The sequence below is a fragment of the Argopecten irradians genome, chromosome 2 (assembly GCF_041381155.1).
Source record: "Argopecten irradians isolate NY chromosome 2, Ai_NY, whole genome shotgun sequence".
NCBI lineage: Eukaryota > Metazoa > Mollusca > Bivalvia > Pectinida > Pectinidae > Argopecten > Argopecten irradians.
Window position 1 is genome coordinate 28,108,360 of NC_091135.1, and position 12,693 is coordinate 28,121,052.

Sequence of the window (12,693 nt, forward strand, 5' to 3'; positions counted from 1 at the left end):
TAAGTAGAAGACCTTTACAGGTGCAATGGGCCTGTTGTTTACTTTAAGATTTGTATCAGAAAGTAGAAGACCTTTACAGGTGCAATGGGCCTGTTGTTTACTTTAGGCTTGTATCAGAAAGTAGAAGACCTTTACAGGTGCAATGGGCCTGTTGTTTACTTTAGGCTTGTATCAGAAAGTAGAAGACCTTTACAGGTGCAATGGGCCTGTTGTTTACTTTAAGGTTTGAATCAGAAAGTAGAAGACCTTTATAGGTGAAATGGGCCTTGTATTCACTTTTAGATTTTTATCTGTAAGTAGAAGACCTTTACAGGTGCAATGGGCCTGTTGTTTACTTTAAGGTTTGTATCGGTAAGTAGAAGACCTTTACAGGTGCAATGGGCCTGTTGTTTACTTTAAGGTTTGTATCAGTAATTAGAAAACCTTTACAGGTGCAATCTTCAGTAATTATTGTACTTTTAATTTGTTGTTATTTTATAATTTAGAAAAGAGGTTTGTTATCAGTTCTGAAAATCATTTTAGTTTTAACTCCATTAATCTTAAAACGTAAGACCTAGAGATGATTTGTAAGAATAATTGTAGTGCTGGCAGTGAGATCGGAATGTGCATGATAGATCATAAATAGTGCTTGTTGATAGATTGAAGTTTTAATAAGAGAAAATTGCTTTAATTGTATGTAGCTGGATGTGTGATAGTATTCATGAAAGATTTCAAAAGTGACTTAAGTGATGCATTGTTTCTAGATAAGGGCATGTTCAACAGCAGGTGTCTCTGATTAAAATAATCTGTATATGAAATTTTTATATATGGCCAGGGTCATCTTCATATAACCCCAAATGTCATGAACAATCATTTGATATAACTTTTGTTGTTTAAAATTTCACCCATTTCTTTAGCTAGAATAGAACTCTGCAGTATGTAGTCATATTTAGAAATCAGTGAGTAGATTTAAGAGGAAATAGGCGATACCAACCTCAAATCTCAAAATATGATGTACACCGGGCATATACCAAGATAGAACTAAGAAAAAGGTCAGATGATTTTAATCAGATTGAACTTCTGGATGAAAAAGAGAAGGAAAATGTTGTAATTGATGTATGAAAGATTAATAAGACAAGTGGATGTTTAGTTTAATTCTTGTAGTTTTACTTACTATTTTTTGTTTTAATTTGTTGATTTTAGGTTGTTTTGTTGGCCACTGAGTTTTTGTTCTTTGTTCTCTCAGTTAACCTGCAGTATAAAAGTCGTAAGTATAGAACATTGTAAGTTAAAATATATTTTACTGTTATTTTATTTTATCCATTTGTTGATTTTCCCGAGATGGCACTTAGTTGTCTCAGCAAGATCAGTTCAGTTGACTTATCAAACACATTCTGATATATCGGAGTTACTTCCTTTGGCATCATTCTTTCAGTACTGACGGAATGGAACAAAGAGAAGTTACTATCGCTATAAATATATATATATGGTAGATAAGAATGTATCAAAGACAACACATGATTTAGTTTATGATTATAAGTATGGTAGAAAGTTAATCCTGTAAAGAAAATTTATAAGAATACTTCTTCTGAAATCAAAGAAATTTTATTCATACACTTTATTCGGATTGCGGAAGACACAAGTATACTTGGTCTTGGTGCCAAAACGAAGATTACTGTTAAATCAAAAGGACGTATCATATTCAATGTATACATACAATTGTGGTTAGAATTTTGAAAAAGTGTCATTGTTTAATGTGCAAAATGCAAAATTTCATTTAAAAAATGACATTGTAAGAATATTAGTTCAAGTTTACAAAAACTTATTAGATCTATATGCTTTAAAATCAGCTGTTGATAGTGAATTAGCTTCCTATATAAGAGATATTAAAAACCAATAATTTAGGAGTTGTTGTTTTCACTTTAAAACTTACACTATATATTGTGCCAAACCCACTTTGCATGATGTACATGTACTCATGGCTTCAATTTGGTTTATTTCCTTTTATTTCCTTTTGTGAAACTTGTAGATGAGGAATATGGAGTTTATTCTTCTTAACTATTTAACAAATAGATACCACATGTGAACTGGATGATCATACTAAAGTCTATTAAGTCTGATTCCGATTCTGGTTCAGTCAGATGATTTATAAACTGTACAATTGATACCAGCAAGATTTTGAGGTTGTAGCTGAAGCATTATAAAAACATGAATGGCTCATTTGTTTTAAATTTGAACTTTTAATGATAAGGTTTCTTAAATGCATCTTGTTCAGATCTAGTTTAGTAAGGAGAATTTTAGTAACATTTGGTATTCTTCATTAAGTGCATGCTTAGATATAGGCTATTATTTACTGCAAAATAAAACATATTAATAAGTCTATACTAGAAATCCGTTGTTATATTTTAGCATTAATTACCTTTTTGAAGTTTTGGTGCAGTATGGTGGTGGCATTGTGCTTCACAGCATTTATTAGGTTTTATATGTAATTGACTTGACTAATACTTGTGTTTCAGGTCATAAAAGGCTAAAAGTCGAAATATGTTTAACTAGGTCTCCATGATCTACTATGTTAGTGCGTGTGAATGATCTTGTCTACTTTTCAGGTTATACGGAATTCTGCAAACTTTTTCCGGCCATCAGATCATAGATACAAAATAAAAGGTATTAAACTACCTATGTAACAACTGGATATAAATACTATCTTTCTAACTAGCCTGCCAAGTACAGTAACAAAAGTTCAGTGTGCATTTCTACTGAACAAGTATTGGACCTTTAGTTTCTTTTACTAGGTGAACGTGGGGAAATTCAGATTTCTGCAAATATTACGACGTTCTAGAGCACCACCTTTGTTAGCCAATATGATAGTCTCCCTGAAACCCTTGGAGGGAAAGCTTCAAACCAAATACAATATCTTTAAACCTTGAGTTTGCATGCGTTGTAACATGTTAACCTGTATTCCCCAGTCTACAAACGAGTGACTGCTATATATATTGTCATCTCACCATATGATAAGTGCAGGTAGTAATTTATAACTTATGAGGTGTAAAGCTTACAATTCACGTTTAATTGAATAGCAGAGCTGTTGGATACAGATTAAACACAAATCTCTTAGCATTTGTATGCAGCTAAAACTGTCGCGCATGCTGCGTTGCAAATTAAACTATATATTGGGATTTGGAATTAAATTATTAATATTCCATTGATGATACTTAAGATATGTGATTTTATCTCCCATGGCATGCTATCACATATCTCCCATGGCATGCTATTAGATAATATGTATGCTGATGTATGTGATTTTATCTCTCATGGCATGCTATGTCTCGACAACAACATATATTTAAGCATTGAACGTCTTTAAGTTGGCATTCATAACCAATATGAATGCAAACTGGACAGAGGCAAATTCCATGAAGCGCGCTAGCGCTTCATGTTGAATTTGCCTCTGTCCAGTTTGCATTCATATTGGTTATGAATGCCAACTTAAAGACGTTCAATGCTTATATTTACATTTGGTTACAATTTTATGATGAAATCCCAAGGAATTTTGCATATATCATGAATTAATCATTCGTTATCGTCATGGATGGAACAGCCATTTGAACAGCCGTCTGCCGTGATCGCTGGCACGACAATTGTGACGTCACAATGATAATGACGTCATAATAAGCGCTTGAAGTTCATTGTCTATATGACTGCCAGCTGCGCTTGGTAAGGTTACATAGTGGGACTGCAGTGAAAATGTAAATATTAGATAATATGTATGCTGATGAAGGACATACACAATGTATATTGCAACGATTTCCGCCGCCACAGGGTTTTAGCATGGGTTTCTACCTTTACGTTCTACGTATATGAACAGCTATACTTGACATTATCGTGTCAAGGTCCTGTGCTTACAATGAATTAAAGGTAAGAAAAAGCTCAGGTGATAAAAGTCGGGGTATAACGAATGTTTACTCTATATCAGTAGTGTTAAGTAAGGGTCGTCCGTTAGGCTGACTTTTACTGTGTAATATCTAGGTCGTGACGATATCAGCCGGATACCTGGGTAAAGCAGAGGCGTGAGTACGTTTGTATGGTTTAGGAAGGGCTAATTAGTAAAGCCATAGTTATTTTCACAAGTTTTTAAATCATTCTGGTGTTAATTATCAACAAAATAGCGAAATGACGTTCACTTGTCCATGAACAGTCCCTTTCCCATCAGGTTTAAAGGATTTGTGAAGCTTGGATGTGTCACCACTCAAGTGATAAATTTTGATACAATGTCATGAATGTAACATTTTGTTGTCTTCCTCCAACGCAACTTTGATAGCCAAGATTATATTCAGTATGATACTCTCCCTAAAACCCTTTACGGGTCTCACGTGTAAAGTGAAATTCCTGCTTTCAAATTCTGATTGGATACGGCTAGGTTCAGCCGACCAATGAAAACGCGGTTTATATATATATATATGTATGTATACATGTGTCAACAACTCTGAACAGTAGCGATGGCATGCGCAGTGACCATTGAGGCATGCAATGTCGGTTAACAGCAGCTTCCAACGAAGTCATATTCACTATTTCGTCAGTTATAAAATATTTCAGATCAGCTCAATGAAGTGATTGGAAAAGTTTCTCTCCAAACAGATAGTAAATATGTGCGTGGTTTCTGTTTCACAAAATTAGACACATTATCTAAAGATAAACTTCGATCTCGTGATAAAATTGGCCACTGAAGCATGAAATGCAAAAAATGGTCTCGGGACAAGTAAACAAATAACTCAAAAATATGCTGGTCTTTGGTGTTTTGAATCAGTTGCATACAACAAGTTTTTAAAGGGCGCTGTCATTTTCCCAATCAAAAGATCCCTGATACGAGCATTTTCATTGGTTGCTTTTTACGTAAATGGAAAGGGTGCAACTGCGGTAATCTTCAATTTTGATGCGAGTTCGGCAGGGGTTTCAGGGAGAACATCGTACTAAGTACCCTTGGCTAGGGAAATTGCCCCCAACGTAGTCGATCCTGAAGAGCTGTACACTTTCACTGACCAACTTTCTAATCCATCATAAAATGTAATTACATTCGAAAGGCATGGTTGTTGCTTAAACTACCCCACACGCAGCATCGCCATCAGTGGCTTGCATGGAGGAACGTTTCGCTTATGTAAAATAAATACTCGTCTATGACTAAAATTTTGAACGAAGTAGCAAGGAAATGATATATCACTGACGATATCCACATTCATTCCCAGTGAATCACTTCTATGTCTCTTTGTCCGCTTTAGTTGACATAAGTAATCATGGGGTTGAGAGCTTTGCTAAATGGCGCTTTGCGTAATTGATGTTTGTCTTAAGGTTTTGAGAGGTATCTTTATTATCATTTATTAGCTCACCTGGCCCGAAGGGCCGGTGAGCTTATGTCATGGCGCGGCGTCCGTCGTCCGTCGTCCGTCCGTCAACATTTCCTTTAAATCGCTACTAGTCATAGAGTTCTGCATGGATTGTAACCAAATTTGGCCAGAAACATCCTTGGGGGAAGGGGAACAGAACTTGTATAAATTTTGGCTCTGACCCCCGGGGACAGGAGGGGCGGGGCCCAATAGGGGAAATAGAGGTAAATCCTATAAATCGCTACTTGTCCTGGAGTTCTGCATGGATTGTAACCAAATTTGGCCAGAAACATCCTTGGGAGAAGGGGATCAGAACTTGTATAAATTTTGGCTCTGACCCTCCGGGGACAGGAGGGGCGGGGCCCAATAGGGGTAATAGAGGTAAATCCTATAAATCGCTACTTGTCCTAGAGTTCTGCATGGATTGTTACCAAAATTGGTCAGAGACATCCTTGGGGGAAGGGGATCAGAACTTGTATAAATTTTGGCTCTGACCCCCCGGGGACAGGAGGGGCGGGGCCCAATAGGGGTAATAGAGGTAAATCCTATAAATCGCTACTTGTCCTAGAGTTCTGCATGGATTGTTACCAAAATTGGTCAGAGACATCCTTGGGGGAAGGGGATCAGAACTTGTATAAATTTTGGCTCTGACCCCCGGGGACAGGAGGGGCGGGGCCCCATAGGGGAAATAGAGATAAATCCTATAAATCGCTACTTGTTCTAGAGTTCTGTATGGATTGTAACCAAATTTGGCCATAAACATCCTTAGGGGAAGGGGAACAGAACTTATATAAATTTTGGCTCTGACCCCCCGGGGGCAGGAGGGGCGGCGCCCAATAGGGGTAATAGAGATAAATCCTATAAATCGCTACTTTTCCTAGAGTTCTGTATGGATTGAAACCAAATTTGGCCAGAAACATCCTTGGGGAAAGGGGAACAGAACTTGTATACATTTTTGCTCTGACCCCCGGGGGGCAGGCTCAAACACCCCCCCCCCCCCCCCCCCCCCCGATGGCAGGAGGGGCGAGGCCCAATAGGGGTAATAGATAAATCCTATAAATCGCTATTTGTCCTAGAGTTCTGCATGGATTGAAACCAAATTTGGCCAGAAACATCCTTGTGGGAAGGGGAACAGAACTTGTATAAATTTTGGCTCTGACCCCCCGGGGGCAGGAGGGGCGGGGTCCAATAGGGGAAAAAGAGGTAAATCCTATAATCGCTACATGTCCTAGAGTTCTGCATGGATTGTAACCAAATCTGGCCAGAAACATCCTTGGGGTTAACAGAATTCGTATAAATGTTGGCTCTGACTCCCCTGGAGCAGAAAGAGTGGGGCCCAATAGGGGAATTAGAGGTAAATATTCAAATTCCTTCAGAAAAGAAACAATGACATGGTATTCAGAACATTACTGCGCATTACAAACCCGGTGAGCGATACAAGCCCTCTGGGCCTCTTGTTTTTCAGTATGAAAAAATTCTATAAATGGGGATATCTAAGGATTTGTTTAAAATCTTCTAAACAACGAAACACTCGGACAAATACGTATATTGGGACTAAGAAAAATTATCTAAAGTGTTAAATTCTGAATTAATTTCGAAACTTGTAAAGTCGGTTACTCTCGAAACGTACTTCGAAGTCTCGAATTCCATGCATATGTTTTACTCGAGAAACACAATAGTCCAAAATGAAGACATTTCTCAAAGTTTGTTTTCTGGTCAATGTTTACAATTTCGCACACAATAATGGAAAAATATAATATATATCGACAAATAAACACCGAATTAATCTTCGATATGTATATCCTAGACCATGGCGTGTGGACGTGTCCTATTATTCCTGGCTGTAGCCTTTGTAGGCCTAGCCTACATGCTGTACAAGCCATTCCCAGATGAGGCTGTGGAGCCCAATGCACAGATGGCGATATCGCTTTTTCTAACTGCAGTCTTTAAAATGGTAAGTAACCCCGTTTTAATGTCTAAATTGCAAAATGGGAACAATCTTGCTCTCACACATTTTCATTTTCGTTCTAATTTATTTTCAAAGATAATAATATATCACTTTAATTCTATGTTTTATATTGACATTATTTCTTAAAATGAAATTGACAAAAGAAAACATCCTCTGTTTTGTAATACTTAAATATACGTGTTTCCCCTATATTAAGAGCAGGTTGTTCATTATGATTAAGATCAATTGAAAACATAATGCATATAACTAAAATTAAGTTAATGGCATACTATTTGGACAACACATACATCTGATGCCGTATCTTCATGCTTGTCAGTAGAAATATAATAAGGTTAAAACAGATATTCGATCATGAATATGAAAATCATTGGATGGACAACTAAGGTAAGGTTACATAGTGTGATTGCAGTGAAAATGTAAATATAAACAAATGAAGGCATCATCTATTTTTTATATATGTTTCTTTGCTTCATTTCAGTGTTATCTCCAAGAATACATTGGCTACAATACATTTGAAGCCTGTGCCCGTAATCCATTCAACTTAAAAGCCTTGATGAAGATTGAGTCGGACGACAATGTCACGGTCAGTCGGTAGTACTAAAATCCCGGTTTGAATAATAAACTTTCTTGCCATCTGTATATGGAAAAATATTATATGAACCTGATTAGATTTTTTGGTTTAAAGGTGAGTGAGGAGTTGTTTGACGGCGTCAGAGTGGTTCTGTATGTTCCCCGTTATCGGAAGGAAGGGGGTACTTTACCGGGGATCATCTACATACACGGAGGTGGATGGACATTAGGGGCACCAGGTCAGTTTCCGCTGGCATTAACAATAGAGGCCCTGTAATAACAGAGTTGCGGGCTATTACAGCAACACTAATATTATATAGCAAATAATGCGAAGTCAAGCGGTGAGCAGGAGATAGAAAATTGCACATCAATAATAACGACTGTAAAACGTTTTGTGGGAAAACAGTTTAACCTCTTCATAGCATACCAAAATATTTGAAAATATAAATCTAATGTTATGTTATTTAGAATGAGTATTTTCATTTTATATCATGTTACCTACAGAACAGTATGATCCCCTGACCAGGAAGCTAGCCAACTCTCTGACTGCTGTGGTGGCCTCTATTGAGTAAGTCAAAGTAATGCCAGTATCCGATAAGGTCTCCCATCAAACAGTGCCTCTATCGACTTTCAATTCAATTCACTTTTGCTGTCTTGATTTTTCTACATACTTGTAATAATTCCATTCTTATTTCCTTGTACTCACTAGCTACCGAATGGCCCCAGAACACCCATTTCCGGTGCCGTTTGAGGACTGCTTAAAGGTCACAAAATACTTCATGAACAACGCCAAGAGGTTTGGAGTGGATGCTAGCCGGGTAGCTGTGACAGGTTAGTAGTGTCAGCCAATAGCGTTTTATTTTTCCTTTCAATTGCTCTCAATTCAATTGTTACCAATATGTCTATGTATTCTGCAACATAAAGACAAAATATGGGTATAATTATATTGGCTGCGACAGATGAGGCAGGCAACGACCTTTTACCTTTCTTTTGTTCCCTGTACAGTATCAGCAATATTGTGTTGAAATCATAATGTATATATTGACTACATGCGAAAATGATGTAATAAACTTCATATGTTTTCAAAATGTTTGATATTCTATGAAACTAAAGCCAAAATATTCCCCGCAATGCAATGTTGTAGGTGATAGTGCAGGTGGAAACTTAGCGATGGCTGTTGGAGCTAAACTGACCAAGGGAGGACAATCACCGCGACTTCTCGGTCTTATATACCCAGCGTTACAGATGGTAGATTTTAACTTTCCAGCTTATCGTACCTATCAATCATTTCCATATCTGCTGACGACACGCCTAATGGTCAGTTTTTACATAAAGTATGCATTTGGTAACGATGCTGACCTAGAGAAAGTTTATGATAATAGGCACGTGACTAAAGCTTTTAGAAAATCCATTGAATCCAAAGTAAGTGCATCATTATTGCCTGAAAAGTACCAAAAACTTCACGTGAAGGAACATACAAATGTGGACATTAATTTGGCTCAAAGAATGGAACAGATAATTAGCAACGTATCGCTATGTCCACTTCTGATGGACGATGATGAACTGTACGAGTTACCGAAGACTTATTTATTAACCTGTGAGTATGATCCGCTGAGGGACGAAGGCTTGATGTTGGCCAAACGATTGAAGGACATGTACTTCCCTGTGACACATGTACACTGGGATGGTGTACAGCATGGGTTTATAGCCGCCATAGGACAAAAACGTACAGAGGAGGCCGTCGATGATTTCATTAAATATCTCCGGAAGGAATTATAAAATGACTTTAAACTGTTACTACATGTAATCGTTATATTTCAAATTTCCTGTGAAATTTCAACATCAACTTTTTATTTAAGTATGTGTTAACTTATATTCGTATATGTGAGAGGAAGTATAGAAATACAATGCGGCAACAGGTAATGTTACATAATTACTGATAATAACGCTTTAAAAAGACAAAGACAATGACCCTATTCCACAGTGGTTGTTGGGGTTACGTCACTTATTTATTACATCAACCTAATTGTGTCTTGATTTTGTATTTTCGTATTTAAACGGTTTCAACAAAAACAATTTACATTTTGGTTATTAACCTAAAAACAGTATCACATTTTGCGTTAATAATTAACGTAACAACAGTATCATATTTTGCGTTTATAAATGCGTTTTGGTTTTTAATGACTATAGTTATGGATTACTTTTGTAATTACATTCAGCTATCTCGTCCATGATGGTATGTCAGCCACGCACATTTGTATTTCTGTAATTTAGTAATTTCTCCAAGCAGAAATAAATTCTTTCGTGACCAGCGGAACATTATAAGTTTTACAATATTTTTGTTTTATTCGGGACCCATATTCCTTACATTTACTGTGTGTATTCAGTTTAAACTACGGGCTTTGAATCAAAGGTCATAGTGTTTAGAAACTTATAAATGTACTTCCAGAAGCCTGTAGTATGATGAGAACCTGAAATCAATTATGGTCAAGAAGATAATAATTTAAAGAACTTTAAAAGAACTGCTCATCAAGATATTTTGATAATGGAGACTTGACGTTAGACAGCTGCATGCATGGATGATTGTCCCAAATTAAAACGACATTCAACCTAATACTTTCCTAAACCATGGCAGGATTACCTGAAGCCAAATGTTTGTCTGCAACACGCTATCTTAAGCATTGAGGGAATCAAATGAAATGTCTGTCCTAGAAGGCCATTGAGGTTTACTTCAAACAAACATATGTAGTAGGAAGTAGGGGTAATTATTAAATACAAAATAATGCACTAATTACGTAGGTGCTAAAATCACAACTGATTCTATATATCAGTTAGGACATAAATAGCAAGAGTAATTTGATCTTCATTAAACACACACCTCTACTATTACATCTAAATAAATAAAATCTGTTATGTGTACAAGGATATCTCAACCCGAGTGAAATATTTTGGCTTGTCAATAAGAGACTTACCGGGATGTACGGCCAAACTCTTTCACGAAGGTTGTAATATCCCTGTCCACTTGGCAGACCAATGTTTGTTTCTTTGTTCCATTACTCCCTTCCCCGGTAACAGACAGCCAACACGAAATAATGGTGTCAAGTAAGGAAGAAAAAGGTGTTTAAGATGTGGTAGACGTAAAATAACATGCTTCATAGATAATCCAATGCTTAAAATTACAAACCTTTTTTCTTTTTTCTGAATATTGGCATCAAATTCAATGTTTATTTTTTAAGCTTTTTCTTCATATGCCAAAAACAGCAATGCACGGAATAAATTTCCTTCCAACTTTAGAATGCTTTTGTATTGATTTTTTGTTCTCAAAGATGATAGCAAGGTCACATAAACTAAAATAAGAATTAATGCAATTGGAATTAATAAGATATTGAATGTTTCTATAGTTTTGCATGTGATAAAGTCAATACTCAAAAAACTAGTCAAGATTATATCTACACTGTGATTTTTAATATTTAATATATTTACATTTGATTTTGTGTAAAACATTATAATTATTACATTTGCATACTTGAAAATTCTTTTTTTAATATAAATTAACATGACAAAAAAGTATTTTCATGCACGCACTTTTTTCACGTATCCAAATGCACACCTTTTGTTCTATTGGGTGTGGCAAAATTCTACAGGTTCCCAATATTGTAGATCAACAATATTTATGATTCTCCTACAGTGTTTTAGTAGAGTTCCACGTGGATGAGAAATAAAAACACTGTTGATTTACAGTATAAATTATATATTTGAATTTGTCAATTGATATTTTGTTTGGTTTTATTTAATGCCAAGGGATGGCAGTCAGGTATTATTGCTGTTAATAAATGTTGAATTTATCATTATATTGGTTTTTACCTTTATCTCTTTAAAGCTTTGCACATGAACCTATAAAACACTGTTCAAACAACAATTTAGTCTTTCAGACAAGTCACAGAGGCCAAAGATGTTATTAATATCATCTCTTTTGACTCTCAATACATAAAATGCTACAACCTGCATGTATATAAAACACAAATATAATTGATTTGGCCTTGTGTCTATGTTTGTATACATTATATTCTCATTTATGATACACATATAGTTATGATGATGATGATTCAGATGTTGTTACACCGTCAAACGGTAGTTTTGATATAGATTACATTCCAAGGAAATAGTGATATGCAGTTTCAAAAGATTGATTGCATTCACACATTGGGGATTCTATAAGATTATCCATCAATCGGTCACAATTTAAATTACTATTTCTTAGTTGGCTTAAAATAATATTTACATTCCGATTACCGAAGTATTTGAACACATCAGTTATGTCAGTTGAAATTTTGCTATTTTATTTAGAACTTTCTTTAGTTTTGTGGACGATTCAATATCATGGATTTCATCAGCTATCTTATTCATTTCATTTAACATTGTTGGAATAAAATTTTCAAAATAGCTTACTGTGCGACATAAGGGAGGATCAAATAATCTGTTTGTGCGAAGGGAATACCTATAGAATGTTTCATCATGTATAAAAGATGCAATAATATCTCTTAGATAATCTGGTGTTTCATTGTTCATTATTAATTATGAGTTTATGTCTATATCTTCTGTATTCTAATGTTACCCACCTTAATTCTTTGTTTGATTTATTATGAAATTTGCCTTCGTAGTATTGATTCTAATAGATTCTAATAGTACAATCCTATATATAAGACACTGCTGAGATGATAACACCCTGGGTACAACTGGTGTTTACTCCGTAGTGTAACCGTCCATTATGTTGATTTTTACAGTTAATATCTACAT

The 12,693-nt window shown here is 35.7% G+C and overlaps 1 protein-coding gene across 2 annotated transcripts; it reads left to right on the plus strand.

The window, feature by feature from the left end:
- Nucleotides 1-7: 7 nt before the first annotated feature.
- On the plus strand, nt 8-11,747 carry LOC138315032 (arylacetamide deacetylase-like). 2 transcript variants are annotated; one of them, XM_069255759.1, is made up of 8 exons: nt 8-1,246; nt 2,586-2,643; nt 7,165-7,311; nt 7,805-7,909; nt 8,012-8,135; nt 8,401-8,464; nt 8,606-8,727; nt 9,041-11,747. In XM_069255759.1, the coding sequence occupies exons 3-8, from the start codon at nt 7,168-7,170 to the stop codon at nt 9,673-9,675; spliced, it is 1,194 nt and encodes a 397-aa protein (XP_069111860.1). In that variant the 5' UTR covers nt 8-1,246; nt 2,586-2,643; nt 7,165-7,167; the 3' UTR covers nt 9,676-11,747. The 2 variants fall into 2 exon arrangements, with proteins under 2 accessions (XP_069111860.1, XP_069111859.1); XM_069255758.1 differs by lacking the exons at nt 8-1,246; nt 2,586-2,643 and adding an exon at nt 3,327-4,046.
- Nucleotides 11,748-12,693: the final 946 nt, after the last annotated feature.

What these genes read in the sequence shown, in the direction of transcription:
- LOC138315032 (XM_069255759.1), top strand. Translation starts at nt 7,168, where the DNA reads ATGGCGTGTGGACGTGTCCTATTATTCCTGGCTGTAGCCTTTGTAGGC. An exon ending in TAACTGCAGTCTTTAAAATG is followed by an intron (nt 7,312 to 7,804) that starts GTAAGTAACCCC and finishes GCTTCATTTCAG; the next exon opens with TGTTATCTCCAAGAATACAT. An exon ending in AGTCGGACGACAATGTCACG is followed by an intron (nt 7,910 to 8,011) that starts GTCAGTCGGTAG and finishes TTTGGTTTAAAG; the next exon opens with GTGAGTGAGGAGTTGTTTGA.